This window comes from Leishmania major, chromosome 34, assembly GCF_000002725.2.
Source record: "Leishmania major strain Friedlin complete genome, chromosome 34".
In the NCBI taxonomy this organism is placed as follows: Eukaryota; Euglenozoa; class Kinetoplastea; order Trypanosomatida; family Trypanosomatidae; genus Leishmania; species Leishmania major.
In genome coordinates, this window is record NC_007286.2 from 151170 (window position 1) to 177968 (window position 26799).

General features: G+C 62.1%; 4 protein-coding genes across 4 annotated transcripts; all 4 read left to right on the plus strand.

Annotated features, from left to right (window-relative positions):
* Nucleotides 1–700: 700 nt before the first annotated feature.
* On the plus strand, nucleotides 701–1066 carry S25 (ribosomal protein S25; the record flags this gene model as incomplete). The annotated part of the gene is made up of 1 exon (XM_001686082.1): nucleotides 701–1066. The coding sequence occupies one exon, from the start codon at nucleotides 701–703 to the stop codon at nucleotides 1064–1066; it is 366 nt and encodes a 121-aa protein (XP_001686134.1).
* A 2433-nt stretch (nucleotides 1067–3499) lies between these two features.
* LMJF_34_0450 (hypothetical protein) lies at nucleotides 3500–6310 on the plus strand (the record flags this gene model as incomplete). Its single annotated transcript, XM_001686083.1, has 1 exon — nucleotides 3500–6310. One exon carries the CDS (start codon nucleotides 3500–3502, stop codon nucleotides 6308–6310), a length of 2811 nt encoding a protein of 936 aa, XP_001686135.1.
* Nucleotides 6311–8318: 2008 nt separating this feature from the next.
* On the plus strand, nucleotides 8319–15362 carry LMJF_34_0460 (hypothetical protein; the record flags this gene model as incomplete). The annotated part of the gene is made up of 1 exon (XM_001686084.1): nucleotides 8319–15362. The coding sequence occupies one exon, from the start codon at nucleotides 8319–8321 to the stop codon at nucleotides 15360–15362; it is 7044 nt and encodes a 2347-aa protein (XP_001686136.1).
* Nucleotides 15363–20069: 4707 nt separating this feature from the next.
* Nucleotides 20070–22220, plus strand: LMJF_34_0470 (conserved hypothetical protein; the record flags this gene model as incomplete). Its single annotated transcript, XM_001686085.1, has 1 exon — nucleotides 20070–22220. The coding sequence occupies one exon, from the start codon at nucleotides 20070–20072 to the stop codon at nucleotides 22218–22220; it is 2151 nt and encodes a 716-aa protein (XP_001686137.1).
* Between the last annotated feature and the right edge of the window lie 4579 nt (nucleotides 22221–26799).

Sequence of the window (26799 nt, forward strand, 5' to 3'; positions counted from 1 at the left end):
CTGGCGCTGCTCAACTCACTTATGACCTTTGAACGCATGTCTCCTCGCTGTCCGCGCGCATTGTGGCCGCCGCCTTGCAATGCGCCCCTTTTTCACACACACGCACACGTGCACAGAGGCACTTGCGCGCGTGCTTGTGACCTCTCGAACCTCCCCCCCCCCCCACACACACACACCACCACCACCACCCCATCCACCCACCCTTCTTCTTCTCCCTGCTTCCTTTCAAGGGTGTGCTGGCCACGACGCACCGGAAAAGACACAGCCTGTGAATGTTGTGCATGTGGCCCACTCGCACCTTGAGCGTCGCTGCGTACCCAATACTATCGATCTCTCTTCGCTCTTCCAACGAAGCTCCTCAGCTGCCGCCACCGCGCAAGGTCCGCGGACACTTCCTTATCCTCCCAGTCCTTGCGCGCTTCTTTCGTGGCACGTTTCATGGCATCGTCATCTTTCTCCCCTGCACCGCGACACACCACCTGCTGGACACGGATCACCTCCCCCCTACTGACTGCACTCTGCACTCAAGTCACTTCTTCTCCCTGCACCTTCTTCTCTGCCCCTCTGCCATCGCGCCTGTACAACGCCGCGCACCTCAACCCGTCATTTTGCCCACACCCAATTAACCATCCGCACAGAGAGTTCACGCGAACCTCCCTCTCCTTCAAGTCCATCTCCCACCCACCCACCCACCGCAATCATGCCGCCGAAGGCTGGTCAGACGAAGAAGGCCAAGATGGAGGCCGCCAACAAGGGCGCGAAGAAGACCACAAAGAAGTGGAGCAAGGGCCAGTCCCGCGAGGCTCTGCAGAACGCCGTGATGTTCGACAAGGAGACGTACGACAAGCTCCGCAGCGAGGTGCCCAAGTACAAGCTCATCACCCCGTCGATCATCTCCGACCGCCTCAAGATCGCCGTCTCCATCGCCGCCGCTGGCCTCAAGCAGTTGTGCCGCGAAAAGCTCATCCGCCTGGTGTCGTGCTCCAGCAAGACCCGCGTGTACACGCGCATCGTGCAGGCCGCCCCGACTGAGGCGGCTGCTGCTGCTGCTCCGGCTGCCGAGTAGGCAAACAAGAAAGCGAGCGAGTCAGCGAGCGCGATCGGGCATGAGTAGTGGAGGTGCATAGGTGTGGAACGAAGGCGTAGGATGGGCAGAGGTGGAGAAGGAGGGAGGTGCGTGATGGGGTAGACCGCCGCCACGGCGCCAGTCCGCCTCAGCACCAACACCAACACGTCTCCATCCTCCCTCACATTTTCCCTCTGCCACGGACCGCCGCCATGCATGAGGACGTGCGCGTCTGAGGTTCTTCTCTCGCTCTCCGTGAGCGCCCTCTCTCCCCCCCTCCATTCCCGCGCTTCTCTCGAGCTGCGGACAGCGCGCGTGCAACGCGCGCACATGTAGCGAGTCGGTTCGGGGATGGGGGGAGGGCAAAGCAAGCGTGTCCTTTCCTCAATGTGATTTTTTCGTTTTTTAATGTTTTTTAATGATCATCTGCGTCTTGTCGAGGTGCACCGCCGTGCCCTGGTCGTTGTCCTCTCCATCCCTCTCTCTCTCTCTCTCTCGCCCACTGCGATCGTCGGAGTGGGGAGGAGGGGAGTGCGTGAGGGGCGTCGAAGGCATGTGCAAGACTCACGCCCACGTCAGGAGATGAGCCACACAAACTCCAGAATAACATGATATACGCACTCGCAGGCATGTCGACTGCCGAGTATGGCATTATCCCTCCAGCCCTACCTCTGTCTGCAGCTCGCGCCACCGCGATCCAGGCGTGCATGCAGGGCAAAGGCGCGCACGTTGGATGGCCGTCGTCCGCATCGCAAGCGTGGCCCTGATGACATCACCTGCGCATGCCCCAAACGAGAGAGGACGCATTGCTGACCGTCTTCCACGCTGCTCAGCCGCATGCGTCTCGTGCGCACGGCGAACAGCATCGCTGATGGCCCATCTATGGTTGCCCATTTGCCTTCTCCTCTTCCCATCTCCACCCCCTCCTTCTCCGTCTCGACCCCTCACTTTTCTCACGAGTTCAGGAGAGCTGTAGCGCACAAGCCCCGGGGGCGGACAGCGACGAGTCGAACACTGTGGCGCTCGGCAGCACAGAAACATCGGTGTGTTTCGCTTTGTCTCCGCTGCCTGCTGCGTCGCACACGCATGCGTCAGCAAGCAAGGTGAGCAGTCATTCTTTCATGTAGACTAGGTGTCGTTTGGCGGCCGCCACCACAGCCCACGTCTCCTTTCTCCTTTCTCCTCCTCCTCCTGCACACCACAGAAGGCGAACAGCGGAACGCACAGCGCACACGTGGACATCGGCGTGAATACAAGGGACTGAAAAGAAAGATAGCAGCGTGAGGAAGTCGTGCGCACACGTCCTTTCTCTGCACGTGCCGTTGCTCTTCTCTGCGTGCTTGCGTTTTCTTTCCTCTCGCTCGCTCGCCGACGCTCTCTCTCTCTCGGTGTGTGTGTGTGTGTGTGCACAGCGCATTGTGCACATTAGTTTGCCTGCTCCTCTTCTCCTTTCTTTATATTGTCCTTTATAGCTTTCTTCCGGCAGCGGTGGCGGAGTTGTGTGGTTCTGTGATGTCCGGTGTGTGCCTGACGAGCACAGCAAGTGTTGTTTGACGCATTGATTTCTTGACACGCCGTGTCTCTCTGTCTATCTATCTCTCTGTTTGTTTTCCGTTCTTCTCACCTCAGTGCGCTCTGCCAACTCTGCAGTGGCAAGCAGCGTCGGCATTGGTCCCCTGCTCCTTCTTTTCCTTGACCTTTTTACTCCGTCCCTCGCGCGTGTGCAGTGGAGTGTGTGGGTGTGTATGGGGGGAGGAGCGTGACTTGACGGACACACCGACGCCAGACACACAGCACTTCACGCCACCATCGTATATATATATATATATATATATTTGTTTATTTATTTATTTTATAGGTGCATCTGCCCATTGTCTTCCTCCGACGTGCAACGTAGTGTAGACCAATCTTTTCCTTCTCCTCGCGTTGGCTGCCGCTGCCGTTGTCCTCATCCGCTTGCTGACTCTGTCTTCCTCCCATTCGATGTGCACTCGATTTTGTTGTTTGGGCTTCCCTACTTGAGTGGTCCTTCCGCGTGTGTCTCCGGGTCGGCACGTTCTTTGGGAAGCACCTTCCTTGAGCTTCTCTGTGCCCTCTGCTCTCGCATCGCCCTCCCCACCCTTCCCTCCTTCCTTCCTGCTAACCTCTGGGCAATCTGTGGAAGGCGGCGAGACGGCCATCACTCTATCTATATCTCGGTGATCACCTCTCAGAGGGAGGAGGGGCAGGGCTACCGCCGTCGTCCTCACGCGCAGCGTCCGTCTGCCCCGCTTGTGCGTGCATGTGTATACTTGATCCCCTTTACAGAACGGGTCTTTCGCATCATCTGCTGAGGGTACTTCGTTGTTGTTCTTAATGAGCGCCGCCACGGATGTGCTGACGATACCGTCGTCACCGTCGCACACAGAGTCACTTGCGCGCGCTGCAGCCACCATGGCAGGCGACTCTTGCTCCTCCCCCGTGGTGACAGCGACCGCCGTCACCACCACGGCATCCTTTGTTTCCCCACGCACCCCGACGAGTACGCCGCCGCCCACGACAAGCCGCTGTTTTGTTCGACCGCTCTTAGTGCAGCGGCTCCATAGCAGATCCGACGGGCCGCAGCAGCAGCAACAGCAGTCCAACTGTGCCTCGAACCTGTCCTTGGCGAATCTGTGCGAGAGTGAGCGAGAAGGGGCCGGCGGCGTAGAGATACTCCTCGCGAAACAGCACCGGCCCATGCGCGCCATCGCGTCCAGTCGATACCCCGGCACCGCTGCAGGTCAGCAAGAGCGGCGGCAACGGCAAGAGGACGCGGCGGAGACAGCCATGGACGGCGACGCCGCCGTGGAGAAGCTCGCGAGCGTTGCGGCAAAGGAGAATGACGGAGCGGGTCACAGCAGCAGCAGCACCACCGCCACCATCACTGGTGGCACCGCCGGGGGGGCTCGATGTATAACCATACAACCCCGCTCAGACCACCACACCGCGGCAGCCCCCAACGGCGCTTCACGTGGCCAAGAAGACAAGAGGCAGGTCGCCACCTGCTCCATACCAATCAACTCCGCGTGCCCCTGCGGCAACGCCTTGGTGGCGCCGTCGCCCGCTTCCTACCCCTCTAACCTGTCTGCGAGCACGGCGCGCAGCAGCAGCGCATCGAGCAGCTTCTACAACGCACCAGCAAGCGGCCCTCGAGCAGCCGGCGCTGGTAAAGGGCACGCAGCGGTTGCATCACTTTCCCCGCCTGCACTCCCCGATGGCGCTCCCACATGCAATGGTGACGGAAACCCCAGCGGCAGCAGCACCGAGGCCAAGGTTGTCCCCCTGCTGCTGCGCACGTGGCTTTCCGCCCACACTATCGGCGAGGAGCTCGGCTCCCCGGCCACCTCGCGCTCCACCCCGCAAAACCTCGTGAGCGGGCCGTCCCTCACGATGCCGCAGGCTCCTCTCGCGACGCTGCCTCCCAGCGGTGCCACAAGCATGGGCAGCGTCACCCCACTCAGCAGCAACCGGAGCAGTACCCATCCTTCGTTCATGCGGCCGCCAAGCGTAGCCTACGCCGGCGGCGAGCAAGGCAGCATCAAAGTCCCTGGAGGGCTGCGGCAGATAAGCGGCGGCGGCAAAAGCAAAGGCAGCCCAACGGACGGCATCGCGCATGCCGTCAACGGCCGAGTTTTATGCTCGCCGCACGGCGCGCGGCGGCCAGATCGTGGTGCCCGCCGCACCACCTTTCAGCGCAGCACCTCCAACCTCTCACTGCCTGAGACCTGCTCAAGCGGCGGCGCGCCGCCGCCGAGTGATCTCGGTGAGTGGCCCAGCGGTGCGGCGGTGAGAAAGAGCACCGCCTCGGCGCGGCCGCCGCCTTCGTCAATGCCGAAAGAGATGCACAGCTTCATCCTCAGTCAGTATCGCACCTTTCAGCGCGACGTCCTCTCTCTCCCCCCTCCACCGCAGTCCGTCGACGCTGACGCGACGTTGGTGGACTTCCAGCACGTCAAGAGGGCGACCTGTTCGAAGCACTCCAAGGCGGCCAAGAAGGTGCTCAAGGCACAGGAGGAGGTGCGGCTGCGTGCCCTTCAGCAGCAGCACCACGACATGGAGGTGATTCGAAACGGCGGCCGCGAGCATGTTGGGCAGAACATGAAGAGCAGCGTGGTGCTGGCCGGCTCTCTGTCGAAGCTTCGAGCGCGCACCCGCTCTAGCCTCGGCATAAGCGGCGCCACGGCGCTCGGTGCGAGCCCGGCGACGTCCCTCATTATAGGCTCACCAGAGGAGTGCAGCGTCACCGCCCTGTACCCCGGAGACGGCTCCGGTAGCGCAACCCCGGAAAAGCATGACGCGGCGCAGTCGCAGACACCAGAGCCGGAGCGGGAAGCCTGGCACGCGTCCAAGGCCTTCATGGCATCGAACGCCCCTGCTGACGCACAGCGGCACGGGCGCCAGTCGCGCAGCGTCAACAAGAATCGCATGAAAGGCGAGGAGATTGTGGTGGCAATCGCCCTCGACAGCGAAGACGAGGAGGATGTCGATGCAAGCACCACGTCGAACGCGGAAACATGGAGGCGATCGCGCGTCGACCAGCCGCACCGGAGCGCACACGTCAGTCCCACGGGCCTGCGCACGTTGTCCAGCGACACGGCGGCAAAGTGCGCTGGCGAGCGGCTTGTCTCTCAGCCGCAGCGCCGCAGAGGTGCAGCAGCCTCTAAGGGATGTGCAGAGCGCCGCGCGCACAGCAGCAGCAGCAGCAGCAATAATGAAGAGGGCGGCTTCCCATGTAATCAGCAACGCGGCAGCCGCGTGCGTGGCGCGTCGTCCCCGTCCTCCGCGCTGCCGCCGGGGCTCTGCTCACCGTCGGTCGCCTCGAGGTCGGGGTCGCAGGCATCCTTGTCCACACACGCACTTGATAGCTCGCACCACCACTCCAATGCCACCATGGCTTTGCTGGCGCACAGCTCTTCAGAAAGCGACGACGAAGAAGACGCGGCGGAGGCGTGCTGCCACTGCTGCCCTTGCAAGCGCCCGAAGAACTTCTTCGCCCTCTGCCGCACGAGCAGCCAGAGCGCCGCCTCGCTCGTGTGGCGAGGGGAGAAGCGCAACGTGGCGGCCAGTGCCATTCAAGAGGAGAAGCCGTCGAGCACGGCCATATCATGCACCAACCCTGACGGCAGCCAATTTGTGGTGGAGGACTTGGAGGACAGCGACGAGGATGAGCCGACGCTCTCCATGCAGAGCTTCCGCCGCGCTAACATACAACGCATACGATGAAAGGGCACGTCCCGTCCACATGGCCCCACGTGCGTGTATCACTTTAGCCATCTGGCGTCACCTCCTGCGTATGTGTTTCTGTGTAGGAGGAGGGGAGGGGCATGCGCCTATGCACGCGCACATAGGACTCCTTTAGTAGGCATGCGTGCTGACGACGGATGTGCACGCGCGCACCTTCGCTCCACCACGCCCCTTCCCTCCCTTCGTCTCCTCTCGTGGTGCTTCTTCGCGGTACTCCGGCTGGTGTCTGTGGTGCCATCGCTTTGGGCGCTTCGTGGAACTTCCTTCTTCTGCCCTGTTGTTTTACTCAGTGCACAATGGACGTGCGTACGTGCGTCCATGTTTGTGTGTATGCATGGTGGGGAGAGGGGAGGGGCCGGCAATGTGGATGCGTCTGTGGTCTGAGCCCCTCTCTCTCTCTCTCTGCTCTACCTCCCTCAGTCAGTGTGGTACGTTGTGGTCATGCTCTCACTCCACACACAGGCCCGCGCCTCGAGCTCCGTCTCGCTTGATTTCTCATTAGCTTCTCGCAGTGGTCGTTGCGACGACTCTTCTGTGATCATAGTCACGCTCCGCGTGTGTGTGTGTAAGTTTTCTCTCCCACTTGGGTCTGCGTAGTTGTCTGCAGCGACCGTCCGTCCTTCTCCCCCCTCCCCCTCTCCCTACGGGCCGCATGACGTCGTGGTGAGCCGAGCGCCGTTTTCCGTGGTGGTGGTGTGCTGCTCTCGCCGCGCTGTTGGTTGGCTGGTTGGTGGGTGGGAGGCGGGGGCAACGTAAGATTTTGTAGAAGACCAGCGTGAAGCTGCTCCTGCTGCCCCTGTAGCGTTGGACGCGCGCCGACATGTATTGCGTGGAAGGGTACGTCTGCGTAGATGTGGTCGTGCTTCGTAGCAGCCTTGCTAACGCGAACGGAAGAGGTGCGCAAGCGTGGGGAGGCGCACACCGGCGCGGTCGCGTCTCTCTCTCTCTCTCACAGCGTCCCCGTTTTCTTGCACGGCAGCAGACAGCTTACGCCGAAGGAGGCAATCCCTGTGGCTGAGGTTCAGACGCCACGAAACATGATCGAACGAAAACGTCGATCAAGAGCACGGCACGCGTAGCACAGATGACGCTCATGCACACTCCCACATGCATCCGCCGCGGCGAGTCGACGCACGCAGCGCGTCAACGAACCCGCGCCACTTTCCGTTGTCTCTCCCTAGTAGTCACGCACCCCGTCCCTGAGCAGCGGCCCATGATGGTGTTGAAACGCGAAAGAGACTCTTTCAGGCGGGTCATCATGGCATCACCAGCAGTCAAGCCTCGTTCAAGCAGCTGTCTCGGAGGAGTACTCAGCGAGAGGGAAAGAGAGGCTCCTGGCGATGCCCATGTTGCCCCTCATCCCGTCTCCCCCCCCCAATCACCGACGAGCGCAACGGCCCTGTGCTAGAACAGCCGCGGCATCCCTCACGCTCGCCTACTCACCGCCCTCTCCACCTCCCTCTTCCTCTTCTCCACACCCTATGCACACTCACATGCACCGCCGCTGCAGCTAACGAGACATCATAACGTCCGCGAGGCGAGGGGAGGCACGCACACCGACACGCACACACATACAACGCGCATCAAACGTGCCAGGTCTCATTCTTCCTGCCACCCCCTCCTCCTCCTCCTTCTCCATCCACCTCTCTATCGCTGCTCAGTCCCTCTTGTCTTCCGTCCTCCACACCACCCCTCTCTACACCTTTGGCGGCCCGCTGCGCAACAGTACCCCTCTGCCAACCTGTGTCAGGGGAGGGTGCAGCACCGTGCTCCCACTTCTCCGACCTCAACCCCGCTCCACATACAGACCTTCGCGATGCGTGGCGCACACGTGCGCACGTGTGCGCGCCTCGCAGCGCTGGTGGGTGTCGCCGCCCTCTTCCTTCTCGCCACTCAAGGGCCTGTGGCAGCCGCTGTCAGTGTAACGACCAATCCGGTGCAGCCGCTGCTCAACGTGCCATTCTTCGCTACTAGCACGGACCTGAGCATGGGCAGCAGACTGTTCGCCTCCTCGGATGCGCGCTGCACGAAGAGTGTCACGACTACGTGCTCAGTGAAGAGCGAGGTGAGCGGCAGCAGCTTCAGGAATGGGACATGCGTCTTCACGGTGAGCAGTGCGGCGCTGGGAGTGACGCTAGACACCCCTCGGGCCTCTGTGCCACTTGCCCACTGGTGCGTCGGGAACCCCGGCTCCGCGCAGCCGGTGGCCACGCTGCAGATGCACAAGATGGAGGTAACGCCCGAATACGTCCTCAACGGCGAAGAATCCGCTCTGGTCTTTAGCAGCGCTGTGCCGGTGGGAACCATGTTGGGATTTTACGCTGACAGCCAATGCCAGCTTCTGCTGACGGGTGCCGGCCCGTTTGTGATAACCAACGAGCGCATGGTGAGGCTCACGGTAAAGCCTTCCTCAACTCCCCTTTTCATGTGCGCCTCCACCATCACTGTGAACGGATCCAAAACCCCAATACAGCTGGTCAATGCAGTGGTGCTTGCAACACCCTACACGGTCGATCCCGCCACAGGTGTGCGTCACCAAACCGTCGTCGTCTCGAGCTCGACAAAGCCCTACCCACAGTTTTACCTCTCCACGATGGCACACTGCACGGACTCGCATCCAGAATACCAAAGCACGGCTGCCAGCGAAATGGCTATGAAAATCAGTGTGCCTCGTGGTACGTACTTCTTCTGCGGCTCACGCGATTTTGGTGAGAACGGACTTTACATCCCCGCCAGCAACACTTTCACCGTCTTGGAGTACAACGTGGTGCCGCACACGCTGTACGTGGACAAGGCGACCGTCATGTCCTTCGCCCTCGACGCAGCTTCGGTGCAGAGTACACTTGAAGCAGTCCTCTCCACGTCCGATGACTGCAGCGCCGCGAGCAGCTGGCAAAGCAGCTGGAGCAACCCGATGCGGTGGACAGCAAAGCAGTTGGGTGTTCACCACGCCTGCGTGCGCAGGAAGTACAGCGCCGCCACCGTCGGCTACGCAAACATCATCATCGCGACGAATCTGCCCACCACAACGTTCTCCCCCGCAGCCCCCGTGCGCGGCGTATCCATGCGCGCCACCCTCAACCACGTCAATGCGACCAACGCCTTCTTCGTGGTCGGGCTTTTCGACTCGCAGGATTGCACAACGCTGCTCGTGCGGGGCCTCGCCAGCCCGTCCACCAGCGCCACCGCCAGCCTTGCCGTGCCGCTCAGCGCCCAAGATATGCTGTACTTCTGTGTGTCGAACCCGCTGGACGCCGAGCCCACCGCGCAGGACCTATCCGTGCGCTTCCACAAGCTGCGTGCGCTCACCCCGCAGCCGTTTGCACTGGAGTACGCGCCGCTGCGCGTCGGCGCGCTGTCGACCATCACGCTGGACGGCACGGTATTCCTGGCCAAGGGCACGACGGTGGCGCTGGTCCGCGCAGACGCCCGCAAGGAACAGTGCGGCGTCACCGACATCCCGACGTTCGACGTCCTCGGCGCCGCGTTCGCGCTAGGCCCCGTCACCTTCCCCGAGGCAGGCGACTGGGACGTGTGCGTGCGCGAGCCCGGCGCCAACTACGTCGCCGTGCACCGCGTCACCGTGTACGGCAAAGCGACCGTGGAGCCACCGGGCATCGTCGCCGGCGTCGAGGGCACCATCGCCGTGAGCGGCCTCCCCCCTAACGCTGTCGTGTTCGTCACGAACGCCGCTGAGTGCGGCGATGAAGCGGCTGTTCTGGGCAGAGCCACCGCCAGCGGCGAGGGCGCGGCCAAAATCACGCTCATGTATGACAGCGTTGGCACGCTGCTGCTGTGCTCCTACTACCCGGCCACGGCGCCGCAGCCGGTGTTGCAGGCCGCGGGGAGCGTGCGCACCGCCAACCCGCGCGTCGCGCCGGCAGTCGTGGCGCTCACAGCGCAGACAGACGGCACACAGGCGCTCCACTTCGTGGCGCCTGGCGCGGCAGTGCTGAAGGGCCACGCCGCCTACCTCCTGCCCGGTGAGTCGGCGTGCCCCAGCGGCTCTCACGTCCCGGGCGCCGCCACCGCGCTGCCCGCGCTGCAGGTCGCCGCCGGCAGCGACACGCCGCACGCGACCCTCGAGCTCCGCGCCGCCATGGTCGGCAAGCGCTACCTCGCCTGCGTTAACACCAACGGCCGCTTCGTCGCCGCCGGCGACGTCACCGTCGTGTTGTCCGCGCCATGGCTCGTGTCCGACCCCGCGCCGCTCGCCGCCGGGCTGCCCGCCAGCATCCGCCTCCCCAGCACCTACACAAGCGCCGCGCACGTGGACACTTACGCCATCGTCGGCGGCGACGCCGACTGCACTGCCGACTTCAGCACGCTCTCCGTGCTCGCCCGCGGCACCATCGACTCTCGCACCGGCGCCGCCACGCCCTTCCTCGTGCCACGAGACGCCGCGTCGCCCGGCCGTCTGCGCGTATGCGTTGCGCCGCGGTACAGCCTCCTCGACGGCGCCGGCGAAATCGGCTACGCCGCAGCCGGCGAGCTCGACGTGGCCGCCTTCACACCCCTCAGCACCTATGCGCAGCTCCGGCGGCCCGCCAGCGGCGTCGCCGGCCGGCCCGTGCACACTGCCGCCGTGCAGTACCTTGTGCGTTGCGGGACAGCCCCGGACGACTGCAAGGCCAGCACCGCGTGCGTGGCAGCCAGCAAGCGCTACAGCGTCGGCGGCGTCACGCAGGGCGACCTGGACGCGCCGCGCGGCAACTACCTGCTGTGCCAAAGCGTCACCGTTGACGGCGTCACAGGCACCGTTGCAGCCAACGCCATCGTGAGCGTCGTGGATGCCTTCGTCATGTCCGTAGACGCCGACGTCGCGCAGATACGCGCCTACGTGCCCTTCGGCGCCACCATCAAAGGCGGCCCCGTGGGCACCTCCTTCTACTCAGTTGCCGTACAGCCCGCTACCGTTCCCTGCACCGTTGCGGTCAGCGAGTCGCAGACCTTCGTCTCGAGCGAGGGCTCCGTCGTCATCAACATCAGTGCCACCGAGCCGCAGACAGACGTCCACTTCTGCGTCGGACCCACCACCACAAGCAGCCGCACAGAGGTGACGCGCGCCACGCTGCACCACTACATGAGCCCGGCCTGCATCTTCGCGGACACGCCCACCACTATCATCCTGCCCACGCGCAGCGCAGGCACCTCCGCGCTTCTCTCGTCCTCACGCAGCGCTCCCGTCGCCGTGAAGGGCGGAGAGAAGAAGCCCTTGAGCGGCAGCCGGGTCACCTTCACCATCGACGGCTGCGGCGACAACGAGGCCGTCACGGAGCTCTTCTACCACGAGTTCAACGACGGCTGGTCGGTGGTGCGCGGGCGCATGCTGCTGATACGCAACGGCACCTGCAAAGGCGGCGCGAGTCCGCCCAGCATCCGCACCGTGTACGCAGCGCCGGGTGCGCCCATCAGCGACGCCGGCGTCGACACGCGATTCCTGGCCGTGGCCGGCGTCGGCACCAGCTCCGGAGACATGTCGCTGCCGGGCATCGACGTGCTGGCCACGGGCTACGTGCCGGCCGTGGAGGAGGCTGCCGCCTTCCGCGTGTGGGCGCACCCCATCGGCGACCCGGACTCCCTCTTCACAACTGCCGCGGCGACGCTGCGGGTGCGCAACTGGGTTGTCACGCCGACACACGCGCTCAGCCGCTACAACGCCACCATTGGCGCGGTGCCGCTCACGCTGCTGCGCATCAGCGACGCGACACCGTCCAAGGACACCTTCTTCAGCCAGTCGCAGCGCTGTGACGGCAGCCTCGGCGACGCCGCGGACATGGGCACGCCGACGCAGGCCGCCATCTACAGTGCCACGGGCGTGAGCGGGAAGGTGTATGTGTGCACTCTCCACCCGCAGACCGGCGCGCCGCTGGCCGTGGCGAAGTTCACTTCGCTGCTGCTGCCGCAGGTGCTGCACGCGTCGCCCGCCGTCGTGCGGGGTGCCACCTACGCCGCCACGCTGCAGACCGAGGGCTACGCGCTGCAGCAGACCAGCACGTTCCTCTCCAGCAACCTCTGTGCCGGGCCGTTACCGCTGCAGTCGAATGCGGTGTCGACGGCCAGCGTCCTATGGGTGTCCTTCGTCGCGGAAAACATTGCACAGGACGTGAAGAGTGTGAGCTTGTGCGTGTTGACGCCGGCCGGCACCGGCGCCGCAATCGCCGACGTGCCGGTGGCGCCTGGCACCATGTGGCCCACGCAGTTCGCGGTCGGCGCCGCCGCGGCCACCATCTTCGTGCCATTGTCGCCGCACACCACCTTCCAGCTGAGCGCCACTGCCACCACCTGCACCGACGTCGGCGGCATGCCCACCTTCACCACTGACGCCGACGGCTACGCCGCGCTATCGCTGCTGCGCGCCAGCGGCGACGCCCTGCCGCTGGGCCGCTACGCCGTGTGCGCTGTCCCGCCTACGCGGGCGGCGGTGGCGGCGGCGTCGCCTCTCGAGACCATCGAGGTGGTGCCGGCGGCGCACTTCAGTGTGCACGGCACCGTCTTCGTCGTCGACGTGCCCAGTCGCATGGAGCTGCAGCAGGACCTGCGCGCCACCGACCTCATCGCCGGCTTCAGCACAACCACTGCCTGTAGCCCCGTCACCACGGACCACGGCACCTGGGCGGCGCTGTCCAGCACCGCGATCGAGGTGCGCGCGACAGTGGCGAGGAAAAGTGGCGTGTTCCTGTGTGCGCAGGTGCCCGGGAACGGCTCCGTCGTCGCGCTGCCGCACGCGCTGGCGTCGCCGAGCCGCATCGAGTTCCTGCAGCTGGCCATGAAGCTGCCGGCCGGCAGCTGGGACACGTGCACCGACTACTTGGTGGACCAGTGCCACCCGCCCGGCAGCGCTGGCAGCGCGGCGGCGGACATGCTAACCGTGGTGCACGGCGACTGCTGCAGCTACGCGGCGCAGGCGCAGGCCGTGGGCAGCGCCAGCATGGCCAGCGGCACGTGCCGGCTGCGGCTGGACGCGGCAAAGGTGGCTGCGTACGCCGCTGGCACGAAATTCAGCGTGTGCGCCTGGAACCCCGACAACAGCTCCACCTGCGCGACGCTGCACAGGGTGACAGTGACTAATAACTGCAAGCCGACCAACGTCGGCGGTGGCTCCAGGCTGAGCAGCGGCACGGTGGCCGGCATCGCGGTGGGGTGCATGATATGTGGTGCAGCGCTGCTGGTGCTTGTCGTGTGGCTCGTGTGGTGCCAGCGCTATGCATGCGCGAAGAGCAGCAGCGTGCAGAGCGACGAGGAGAGGCCTTCCTTTAGTGAATTGGCCGACACGGATAGTGCCAGGGAGGAACGGCAGCGGCATGAGCTGCTGTGGAAGCTCCTTGAGAACACGGCAAAGGATGCGATGCTCTCGGCGCAGGGCGGTGGCGAAGAAGTGGCGCCGGCAAAGGGGCACACGGCGACATCGCTACTCCTGAGCTCGGCGATGAGTACCCAGGGCATGGAAGTGTTTCAGGATTGGACGCCAAACTGCATGGACGGGTGGCCGGACGTCATCAGCAAGTATTACAGCTTCCTGGACGGCTCCGACTTCGACTACGAGACGGTGTCGCAAATCCCTGGCGAGGGCGAGCCCAGTGGAATGGACGAGGAGCTGGAGGCGATGCTGGCTGTGCCGCGCGCGAGTGCTCTGTCGGAGGAGCTCGAGGCGAAGCGGCAGGCAGAGCTGCGCGCCGTGGTGGACCGAAACGCGAAGTTGTTGGCGGTGTGGGAGGAGAGGCACCGTATGAAGGAGGAGGACCCCATCAAGCTGAAGATGGTTGTCCTGCAAGAGCGGGAGGAGTGGACGAGGACGGCGTTGGAGGGCCGCCGCCGTCGCGCACACTACAACCTCACGGTGCTGTTCAAATCCAGCCTGGATTACTACAACGCGCTGTCGAAGAAGAGGCGAAGCGAGCGTTCAGAGTCGCCGACCGATGAAAGCGAGCTGCTGTCAGTGGGGTCGTGGGACGTGGCGCCGCTGGAGCCGCTAGACTATAGGTTTGACAGCTGCGTTGGCGCTCCATTTGTGTCAACAGAGCTGTCTGCCTCCGTCTTCTCTCTCACTGCGGGCGGTGAGCGCAGCGTCGGCGTCAGCTCCGCCCTCCGGCGGCCGCGACCTCCCCCGACGGAGACGCAGGCACTCGCTTGTTTGCGCGATGACCTGTATCGCAGGCGGCGCTTCCTGGAGTTTCCGTTCGTCACCAACTCGCCCGAGACGCTCATCGCGTACGACAAGAACGTTCCAGTGCCTGCATTTGTGCGGGGTCTGACGCTGGTAGACCTCCAGGCCTTCCACCCAGCACATCGCTGGCTTGTCGACCCGCCCAAGCCCTCCAGCAGCGCCGACCACTTGCACGACAAGAAGGGAACGTGGGCGTTCATGGCGCCCGACTCCACCATGCCCTTTGTGCGCCGCTACTTGATACTGTTCAAGAAGGAGTTTGGTGCGCGGGAATGGATATTGGAGGCAGACGCGGCTTTCTGGTCGCACCTGTTCTGGGAGAAGCGGAATGTGCCAGTCTTCTCCGCCGTGGAGGAGGTGGAGCCGGTGTACGACTCCGACAGCTCTCGCTCCTTCTGCACCTCCTCCCTCGAGCACCGCAATCTCAGCAGCTACGAGAGCGACAGCGATCACGGCGGCGTCGCGGACCACGGTAAGCGGCGCCTGCAACCAGCCGAAGACTTTTGGGCGAAGGAGCAGGCGGCGCCCGAGTCTATTGTGGAGCGGCGCCGCGTGGAGCAGGAGTTGGCGGCCCTGACCGCAGCCAAAGACATGAGCAAGGAAGAGAAGAAGAAGATTGCAGCCGTGCAGGCGGCCCTTCAGGCGGCGCAATCAGCAGAGAGGAAAGCCCGTGCCGCGCAGGAGAAGGCGGAGGCGGCACGTCGGAAGGCAGAAGCGGCGAACCGGGATGCCAAGGCTGCCAAAGCGGGCTTCGAGAGTCGGAGCCTATCGAGGACGCGACCGACCAGCTCGACCACGGTCGAGGAGGTGATGGGGCAGGAGTTACAGCACATTGAGGAGCTCCGGAGGCTAGGGCTACTGTAGGCGCGGAGTCTGTGGACAGCAATGGCAGGAATGCTGCCACTGCAGTCAAACTTCAGGTAGCCGTCACTGGTGACGGTGACCGGAAAGCCGGCTCCTGTGATGTCGCTATCCGCAAAACTCGTGCACCCCCGCCCCTCCTTTGCGTTCACGCAGGTTCGTGTCTTCCCCAGGAGTTGTGTGCCGCGCAAGTCGGCCTCCCCCTCCTCCAACGGCCTGCTTCTACTCTTTCCTTCTTGTATTTGTTTTTGCTCTCGCGCACCAGCGCCGACTTTTCGATCATGATGCGGTGTCAGATTCTCATGCATGTGCGCGGTGTGTCCAGTCGTGTCCTGACTTGGTGCTCTCTGTGGTCCTTTTATTTGGTTGGTTGGTCGGTTGGTTGATTATGTGATGCGCGCTGCGTCTCCTTTACTTGTCTCGTGCATGCGTACCTGCGTGTGTTTTGTGTTCGCTGCTCACTGTGGTTTGCTGTCCTGTTTCGCTTCTCTTGGATGTCCTCCTCTCACCCATGCGCGCCCTGACGCACAAGAGCGCTCGCTCTTCTTCTTCCTTGGTCGCTGTTTTGTTTGTTTCTGCACCATCTCTCACGTCCATCCCGCAGACCTCGCGCTTCCTCTCTTCATCATCCGCCACTATTTTTTCTTGCTTGTCTGTCTGTCTCTTTTCCTCTCCTCTCCGAGTCGCACCTGCGAGACAGCGCCGAGCCACTCCGCATCCTTTTTCTTTCGTTGTTGCTGTGTGACGAGTCCGTCTGCTGATGCCACGTGTGAGACGACGCCAAGGCTAGAAGTACGCGCTCCTGTTATCTCGTCCGCACGGGCACGCACCTCATCACACGCTCTGCCCTTTTGCAGAACTCTACCTCACCTCTCCCTCCGTCACGCGTCACGCGTTCGAGCTCCGTTCGCAGACGCTTGTAGGATGGGGAGGGGAGTCGATGCTGCAGCAGCCCACCACCCCCATCTGCCTGCAAAAGCGTTCAAGCACGTTTTGGACGCCTGGCGTTTGCTATTCATTGCCATTGTACCGCCCTCGTACGACGCATGCATGTGTCCTCGTGAATGTGTGTGTGTGTGTGCCTGTTGTCTTCTTCAGATTATTATTCTTGCTCGGTCGCTTACGCCTCGTTCTTCTTGCCTCCGCCGCCGCCGCCGCTGCTGCTGCTGCTGCTGTTGCTCGTGTGAATGGTGCCTGGTCGGCGTTCGATGTCTGTCTGTTTGCCTGCGCGTGCTGGCGTGCCTGGCCTCTCACTCTTTCTCTGATGCCCTTTTCTTAATCGTCCCCTTCCTCACGCGGCACTCCATCCTTCTTTCATTCTTGTTTTTGCTCTCAGTCTGGCTGTTGCACACCTCCTCATCACCCTCCCCCTCTCCCTCCCTATCGGTTTGCTTTCAGTGCTTCTTTCTTGTCTGTATGTGTCTACGTGCCCGTGAGTGCGTGTATACATTCCTTTCTCGGGTTTCCGTTTTACGTGCCACCCTCCCATCCACCCATCCATCCGCAGTGCCCACTCGCACACAGCCCCTTCCCCCCTCTCCCTCCCTCCCTCCCTCCCTCCCTTCCCACCTCGTCTCTTCTCGCTTTCTTTTTTCCCCCGCCGCTCTTTGCTTCCTCCGCCCTTTCTCGCCCTCCTCTGCCGTCGTCGTCTTGGCTTGGTGACTCTCCTTGTTTTGTGGTCCATCCTCGTCTTCCCTGTCACGCTGCGCGGGCGCGTCGCCACATAAAGGCAGTGTCGCGAAGGCCGCACTTATCTGCTCGCATGGTTCGACCGGCAAGGGCACAGGGCTGCGGAGGAGCTGGGTAGCGCGCTGCAGCACCTTGAATCCCTCCCTTGCTAGACCAGCATCAACGCCGTACCCAGCTGCTTACGTGAGCTCCGTCGCTCTCCTTCTACTCTGTCTGTTGATTCTCTTCGCATCCTTCGTTGTTACTGTTGGTGTCAAGGATCGCATGTTCGCTTTCGGTTTGAATCACGCGCGCGCATCCGTTTCTCTCTGTCTTTGTGAGTGTGTGTGTGTGTGTGTGTGTCGGAGAAGGAGGAGGTCGGCGCTGACAGTATGCGCGTGTGGAGAGGGTGGGCGGAGAGTGGGATGGGCTTCATGTCTTGTGTCACATTCGTTGATGTTGTTCCTTGGCCCACATTGTACCGTTAGCCCATCCGATTACTTTCGCCCGACGCACCTCTCCCGCACACGTTCGCGTACATGCGCATGCAAGGAGGCCTGCTGATGGCTGGCGTTTCTGTTTTCTTGTTTTGTTCTATCTTGATCACGTGCTTTCTCTGTTCCTGCTTCATTCGTTCTTTTCTGGCATGCCTTCTCTCTATCCCTGCCCCACCTCACTCCCACTCCCACTCCCACTCCTCTCTATCGATTCCAGCGACGTCATCTCTTGTGTAGATGCGCGAGCGTGTACGCGCGCCTACGCAAAGGTGATTGTGCACCCCTGTCGGTGGTCGTGATGGTGGGGAGGAGGAGGGGGGGCGTGTGCCTCTTCCCGTTGTCTGTTCCCTTTTGCCATGGGCGTTGCCTGCCCCCTTTTTTTGCTCATTTTTGTCTGTTGCCCTTTTTTTCGTTTCTGGGGTGTTGCCGCCTGCAGCGGCTATGTGGATGTGTGACGGCGGCAGCGGCGGGGAGTTTTGCAGTTGGATACGCACAGGCTCATGCATCCGCCCTCCCTCGTCATAGCCCTTCTCAGTCGTTGTTACAACCTCCTCTCCCTCTCCCTCTCCCTCTCCCTCTCCCTCTCCCTCCCCCCTCCCCTACTGTCTGCCTCTCGCCAACGGTGGCTGTTTGTCGGCACCTCTGTATGTGCCTACATGTACATATATATATGTGAATATCCATCTCTCCTCATCGAGACTATGCCTCGCATACACCTGGGCAACACCGCTGTGACGACGGTGTTTGCATCTGCATGGGCAACCACGTTTATGCGTGTGTGCCTGTGTGGCTTCGCGCAGCCTGTGGAGCCGCAGGTCAAGCTTGAAAGAGGAGTCATCGAGGAGGCAGGAGGGGCGATGGGAGTGTCACACTCGGAGCAACAGCAGAACCGGCGGCCGCCGTGGAGCAGGTGAGCGAAGAGATGGAGAGGCGGGGATAAAGTGAGTGGTAGGGGGACCCCTGTGTCTGCTAGCAATGACGTTCACGGGTGTCGTGCCTTTTTCTGTGGAGACCGGCAGTGATATGTGCCTCCCTACATCTGGCCCTCTCGGAGCACTTTTTAGACCCCTGCGCCGCTGGCACGGCGTGGTAACTATGCTACAAGCACGGCCGGCAACGACAGAAAGACAGAGAGAGAGAGACGAACGCATGTGCATCCCCATGCACGCATCTGCTTTGCATGCATACCCTATCGTCTATTTTTTTTTTTTTGAGAGCTCATCCGCATGTATTGATGCGTGTTCTCTAGCGCCGTAAAACGAATGCCCCCCCACCCTCTCTCTCTCTCTCTCCTTCCTCCCTCCTCCCTCCTCCCTCCTCACGTGTACGCGTATGTGTGTACGTGTTTGCGGAGGAGGAGGGGGGAAGAAGAGAAAGAGAGAGGGGGGTTCTTCCGCGCTGTTGCCTTTGCCTGCTTTGTGTTGTGTTCGTCTTTGTTCTCGTCTGGCCTCCGCACGTGTGTGCGTGATGTCTGAAGTCGCGTTTTGTTTTGTTTTTTGTGGGTTGGTGTCCGTGCCGGCGCACCAGCACGCTGCCTTCCTGCGTCTGTCCATCTCTCGCCTCCTCGTTACTGGCCCTGTGCGAGTGTGGCTTCTCCTCCTCTCTCGTGGATGGATGGATGGCGATTGGAGACAGTGATGATTTTGTTTGGGTGTTTTTCTCGCTTGGATGGGTTGGATCAGTTCAGAACACCAACGAAGGGAACGGAGCACACACAAAAAAGAATCGAGCAAGCGGTAGAGAAGTGGAAGCCACTTACTCACTCCTCCGCCGACCACATTTGTGAAAGGCTGTGAGTGCCCTGGAGCCGCACGCATACGCATGACTTTGCTCAAAATCTAGCTGTCTGTGGCAGAGTCTGTACGTTTCACGGAAGCCGTGGAGGCGAAGTGCAGGAGAGCTGGTAGCTCGAAAGAAAAACACACATACACACACACGGCCTTCCACCTCTGCCGCTGCTAGCCTCTTTTCACCCGTCTCTCTCTGGCTCTTGTGCACACCGCTCCTCCCGTTTCTCTGCCCTTGTCTACGTTGCGTGTGCCTGTGTGTTTGTCTGTCGCATCGCAATGCATGCCGCGAAGGTACATTTTCGTGACGTCTCGAAAAGCGTTTGCGTGTGTGCACACGACGCGTTGCAGCTGCGGCAAGCCACGGAACACATAGAGGCAAGGTCAGCGAGCACAGAAAAACAAAGGCCACGGCGGTAGTGATCGCACGCGCGGAGACACGCCACGACCCCCTGTTCCCCCATCCCCCCCCCGCACACACACACTCCTGCCCGCCATCTGTGCGGCACATACGCAGAGGAAGCGAGCAATCGTGCGCTGCGCGTCCGGCTTGTCGTAGAACGCCACGAGACAAGCGCACACACCACTCCCACCACCACTACCGCTCGTCTCCTCACATACACGAGCACCTCTCTTGAGCTCCCTCTTGATCACCAGTCCACCACCGGTGCGGCAGTGCCCCTCGTACGACGTTTGGAGGCTGAACAGCCTAGATCTTAGACGTCGGCACCGCGTGAGGTTTGTCCTCCAGATACCCAATGTCGTACAGCGCGTATCAAGTGGCGGGCCCTGCCGACCCGTTCCGTCCCACGCTGGAGATGTGCTTCCGCGGACATCGTCAAGGCGTGTGCAGTGTCGACTTCCAACCCACGCTGTCGCCGTCTCCGCTCATTCCCAAGGTCGTGTCCGGCGGTGCCGACGGGGCGGTCATGTTGTGGGACGCAAAGGCCACCACCCGCACAATGCGATTCATGGGGCATCGCGGGCCCGTGCTTGATGTTGCCTGCAGCCCGCGCGCAAATCTGCTGGCGAGCGGCGGCCATGATGGATACGTGCGACTCTGGATCCCCAACACGCGACGGACAACAGCGACGTACGGCCTCCACGCCGAGTTGGCAGACGACCGCAACTCGTGCGGCTGGCGCGGTCACACCGGCGCCACCCGCGCCGTCGTCTTTGCCCAAGACGGCTCTGACTACCTGTACACCGCGGGCAATGACAAGACGGTGAAGTGCTGGGACCTCAACTACGCCTCGAGCAGCCAGCACATCGGCGCTGGCCCGGGCAACAAATTCGTTGGAAGCTTCGCGGCACTATCGTCTACAGGGCAGCACGGCACTGGGCACATGAACTGGGTGCGCACGGTGGCTGTGCAGAGCGCCTACACATCCTCTAGCTTCTTTCACTACATCGCCAGTGGTGGTGACGATCACGCCATTTGCGTCTGGGACACGCGCACTCGCGCCCCGGTGCACGCCCTGTTCGACTGCAGCGCCAGCGTGCATTCCCTGAGCTTTCACCCCGACGGCTACGTGTTGGCGAGCGGCGATGCCAGCGGCGCCGTGAATCTCTTTGACCTCCGACACACCTCCTCCTCGTTATCCGCCGCCAACGGCTGGGACGGTGCACCAGCGCCGCGGCGCTTCTCCAGCCTCCTTCAGCACTACACAGGCGCGCACGCGGGCGGGGTACAGTGCGTCGACTTTGCCCCCAACGGCGGCTGGCTCTTCTCGGCCGGCAACGACAGCACTGCGAAGCTGTGGGATGTGAAGCAGGTGTACCTCTACTGCACCCTCCAAGGGCATGAGGGACCCGTCAAGTCGTGCAACTTCTCGGAAGATGGCCGCTGGCTCGCCACAGGCGGCGGCACTGACAAAACGATCCTCGTATGGCGCAGCGGCTTGGCTGAGCGAGCGGCAACGCGCGGCTCGACTGCGGAGACCACACTCACTACTGTTGGGAACGAGGACGCGGCACTGCCCGAGATGACCCCTCCACCCAAGGTGTCCATCAGTGCAGAAGCTCCTGCGGTGCGGTTCTCTTCGCCGATGGCGCAAGCCTCTCGCAACGTGGCCCCACGATGCAAGCTGCGAGACAACTCGTTCCGCATGCAGAATGGTGCAGAACACTCTTCAAAGACGTCGGCGTCTCAAGCTGTGAGTAGCGGCACCACCAACGGCTGCAGAGGCAGCAGTAGCGACCCCCACGTGAGCAACAGAGCCGCCGCTGGTGCGGCGAACGTCAGTGCCGGTGTCGCAGCCGCCGCATCGCTGGGCCGCCCGCCTCTCTCCTCCCCAACGAGGAAGGAGCAGGCCGGCACGCCCTCCGCGTCTTCCTCGCGCGACGTGGCGTACGTTGCCGATGCGAAGGTGTGGAACCGCGAAGATGCGGGAAAAAGCTCTGTCGCCGCTCATGAGCGCAGCTTCGAGCGAAGCGAGGAGCGGCTCGACTACCTCGTCGCGTCGGTCGCCGGCAGCCGCGGCGAAGTGGGCAACGGCCACTCACGGCAGCAGCCGGTCGTTGAGGGCGACACAGCACGCGGCGGCACGAACACCCCGCATGAACAGGAATCGCCGCTGGATAGCGTAGATAGCAGTGCTCGAAGCGCCGTTGTTGCGGCAGAAGAGCGAGAGCAAGAGGCGTTGGTGGCGCAGGAACGAGCCTACCAGCGGCTGCAGGAGGACCGCATCACCCAACAGCGTCTCGCGAATCTGGAAGAGGCGCTGGCGTCTCTGGCGGCGTACATGCAAACCCAATACCTGCAGCAGGCAAAGGAGATGCGCGAGACGCGGGTGAAAAGTAGGGTGCAGGCCGACAAGTACGATGCCGATCTAGAAGACCTGAAGCGCTTGATGGCGCGGATCGCTGCCCCTGCTGCCGACCAGGCTTCTGCGAAAGGCATAGCCTGAATACGTCAATGAAAGAAGGCAGGGCACAGGGGGCAGGGGTGCGACTGCTCCCTTTTAACGCCATCGTGGGCGGCCGACGTCACTGCTTGCATTTTTTGGCTTTGACATCGATAGCCGCTTGTCTTCGCTGCGGCGACAGCAACGCTTTCATCCATTTTCAGAGCTTTGCCTCTTCCAGGGCGGGGCCCAGTGTGTAAGGGCTCTTAGAGCAAGCACTTGATCGTGCGTGCGCGGCCTTGCGCAAGTGGGTCGCGCGCCTTTGTGTTCCGCCCCCCCCCGTCTTCCCTTTTCTTCTCACCCTTCGTCATCGTCGACTCGGTGGGTTTGGCGCGGGTTCGCATGTGCGCCGAGGCGTTCTTTTCCCTCGGCTCGCGCCGCTCCCCTCAGTCCGTTGCTCGCCGCTCTCCGGCACCCCCTGGTGCCGCTGTGGCATCACCGTTTGAGCAGAAGAAAAGATGTAGTTTTCTATATATGTATGCGGCCGATGTCGTGTGTGCGTCTCGCTGCCACTGGCGGCTCCTCCATCAGCGCACGACGGCAGGAGGGCTGCAATGGGGAGAGGCACGCATCCGAGCAGCGGGAAGAAGATGCCAGGGAGATCTCGCGCCAGTCACCTGCGCATCTCGTCCGCCTTCGCTCTCCCCCCCCCAATCATTCCAACGCCCTCTCCCAACCCCGGACGTGCGCTGAGGCAAGCTCGAGCATGCAAGCCTGCCGTGGTGGGTTCTATGCCCTCTTTCCTCAACCTTTTTGTTTTGTTCTCTTCCCTCTTTCTGCAGCGCATGTATATGAGCAAATCTGAAGTTTAAAAGGCAGTGGCCGAGAGCGAGGCCCCGATGCCGCGGGCTGGTACCTCTTCAGGGACTGGGCCAGCAGGACCTTCACTGACTTCGCCACGCAGCTGCAGTCTCTCAGGGCCGTGTTTGACCAGTTGCACATGAAAAGCAGCGCCTTCGTCCTGGACAAGTCTCTCCAGGCCAAGTGCGTCGACCACTGGAATGGAAAAGGTGCGCCGCGAGGCGGTCTCTCGCACAGGCGCGCGTCGACGATGCCGACGGGGACCCAGCGCTGTCGAGACGGGCCCAGGATAGCTCCGCCCGACTGCAGCGCTGCTCAGACGCCGCGCCTGCAGCGCAATCTACTGCGCATCCTGAAAAGCAGCACCGGTGTGAGCGGCAGCGGACTTGCTATCCACGTCGCGCACGCTACTGTGATTATGTCCAGTGGGTGCAGCGCGGCCCGGCCACAGAAGCGCCAGTTTCCAGGTCCATTCTCGATGGCCTCTTTGGAGGTGCAAGCACTGCAGGAACGACGGGAACATCGGTGGCCCGCATCCAAGCATCGAAGGTGTGTCTTTGAACAAGCTGCGACCCCGCCGCCATGGCCGAACTGAGGTGAGGCCATCACGGAACGGTAGCTGATGCCACGCGCTCAGTCAGGGAGGGAGGTGATAGAAAGCACTGCTGTAGGCACCTTCAGCGCTCACCGTCACCAGAGCCGCTCATCGGCGCTCACAGACGGGCAGCGCACAAATCACGCCTTCGCGGATGTCGAGGCGTCGATGAAGCTTCAGATGGATATGCAAACGAGGAGGAGGAGAAATGCCTGCCATCTCGCGAATAGCTGGGTGCCAGTGTCAGGAAGAGAGACCGGGACTTGCATGGCTGGGCGAGGTGAACCATGCGTGCGTGTCCCTTACGTGGTTGGCATCGAGCACCACACCTTACCACCGCACCACCACCACCATTACCCCCCCCCCTCCTCCTCCTCCGTTCGCTGGCCTTTGTCATATGCGCACAAGCGCGTGCTTCTAGATGGACAAAAGAGGACATCTTTTTTGTTCGGGGGAGGGGGCGGCATCGATCCCCCGAACAGCTACCTGAGTGAAGGGCAACATGAAGGCACGCCAGACACTTCAGCGCGTTCTCACCCTCCGCAACGCGGACGACGCAGGCGCGATGCTCTTCTCCGACTGCCACCAGCCCGGCCCTCTTCTCTCCTGCCCGCCATCGCAAATGGAGTACAGTGCAAAACGTGAGAGACGACGTCTGTGACTGATTCCCATTCTCTCTTCCCTCCTAGTGCACCCCAACCTCCCTTGCTCTCACTCTTCCTGCGTTTTCTGCTGAGGCTTTTCATCGTAAACACACACAAACACGAACACACACACACACAACAACAACAACAACACGCTCTATCACAGCAACAGGGGTGGCACAATCACTTGCACTTGTAGATCTATTTTCTTTCGTTCTGTTTTTCTTCTTGGAAGAGAAGGTGTGTTGTTGTGTGAGTGCACGGATCACACCGTCCTCGTCTTCGTCCGAGTGCCCTCCCCGCACCTCTCCCTTACCACCTTAGGACAGTGCTCCGGCTGTCTTGCCTTCGCTCACTTGACTTCTTGTTCAGTGTGGTTTGGATTCACCGGTGTTTCGCTCGTGCGCGTGTGAGTGGGTGAGTCTGTTGTTGTTGTTGTGCTTCCCGTTACGGGCTGCTGGTTGCTGCCCAGATCACCACCTCTGCTCCGTTTCCGTGCTACTCTGTTGCGCCTAATCTCGTCTTCCCGGGTCCTTTCCTTCCCCTCCGGCAGATCGATTTCGCCATAACCCCCGGACTGGCAGTGCTTCCACGTTGCTCGATGAGTCAGTCGGCTCACTCAACCGCTCTGCTGCTTCCCTCGGCTCGCGTTTTTTTTTTGCGGTGAACTCCAGAGTTGGGGAGGTCTGACGTGAAGGGCACACACGCCAAACGACGGAAGCGAAGGCCACAACGCCCAGTCCCGCACACGCCACCACTTGGGAGGAACCGTTAGAAGGAGGGGGGAGTGACTCAGAGCAAGCACGTGCGCGCGCACACACACACATATATATATATATACCTGCGGAGCAGCATCAACTACGGAGCCGTCGAAACCTCGTATTCTCTCTTGGCTCGCCACTCCTGACCTCTTCTTTCCTCCCCCATCTTCTTTTCTCGGTGAAGGGGCCCCTTCTCCTTGGACGGAGTGGCTTTCTCTACGACGGCGTACATTATCGTGAGCCCGTGTGTGGTGGTGTGCGTGCTGGCGCACGCATCTCCCGTTCTTGCTGCCCTGTTGTCATTCGCTTTATTGTTTTTCGTGCTCGCTTCCTCTTAGAATCATCCGCACCCTGTTTTAGGCCTTGTCACTGTTGTTGCCCGTTTCGTGTTTGCGTCTGTTGTTGTTTTCGGCCGGACACCACGCCTTCTTCACCGCGCCACTCCTCCCTCCTCCCACCACCACCACCAAGCCTACGGTACGTTGTTGTCTACCTGGGTATGGTAGTAAAAGCACAGGGCTATATCGTGCCTGGCATTAGCGTTGCTACATTCGGTGCATCATTGAGTCTTCTCGTGGGTGAGTGTGTGTAAAGCGGACGATATCCCCCCCCCCTTCCTCCTCCCCTCTCCCTCCAACGTGTCGTTCTCCCATTAGGCCAGACGGCAGCTGTGGAAGGGCGGACTCCACGTGCACGTTCGTACACAGACGCACGCACGGCAAGCACGAAACGAAGGGAAAACGAAGCGCCGCTCTCAAGCTCCTTTTGGGGGCGTGTTTCTCAAATCGGTGTTCTTCTTTTGGCCCTCTTCTCCCTCCCCCCTCCCCTTTATCAGTCATTGTATGGTCGTGGTGCCTCATACGGTCCTTCCTTCCTCCCTCGCTCGGCCCTCGGGCTTCCTGGCCTTCGCGTGAGCGCGTGCTAAGAGATCGTGTCGGTTGCCTGCTCGCTGCTTGTGTTTCTTTTTGTTTGTGAACATCTTTCCTCCTTCCCCCCCCCCTTCTCCCCACCCCACCCCACTCGCACGCACCTTTCGGCCTACGCCACCGGCGCGCCTCCCCTGTCAGTGTGGTCCACTGGTAGGAGCAGCGGCAGCGGAAGAGAGAGCACGGCATCTCCTTCAGTTCGCATTTTTGCTGCTCAAAGGTGTACACGCAGATGAGCTCGCTCAACAACAGTCGAGGGCAGCTGAACCCTCCTCATCAAAAATCCACGCCAACCGTCAAGACACCAGCGACTCGCCGCGCCGACCCCCATGACGACAGTGCGATGCCGCTGAGTGGCACCATTCAAGGCTCTTACCCGCGACCAGCGCTGCCGCCGCCCCTACCACCGGTGCAACGCGGCTCTGCAGCCGCAACCGCAGCCGAGGACCCGGTTGCACTCCCTCAGCCGAGCGCAACAGCCCTCAGCGGCGACCTTCCCGCTCTGCCGTCCCTATCTCGCACAAGTCGCCCTTCGTCGACGAACGGCGGTCGGCAGCAGCAACCGGAACAGCGGTCGGCGATGCCGATAGTGGCCCCCCGGGGTGCCACTCCGGAGCTGCAGAGCACAACCATGAACGCCTCTGCCACCGCACGGCGCCCGCCAACAAACCTCCAGAGCCGCAGCACAGCCAGCACGCCAGCACCACGTCCATCCCCGTCTCTCCGAGCGAAGGGCGTGGCGGCGGAAGTGTCTCCGTCGCGAGGGAGGTCCGGCGCCGAGGGGCTGTCCCGAAAGACATCCTCTGGTGCGCGCAGCAACAGCAGCCCTGGCGCCTCCACACGCGCGAGCAAGCG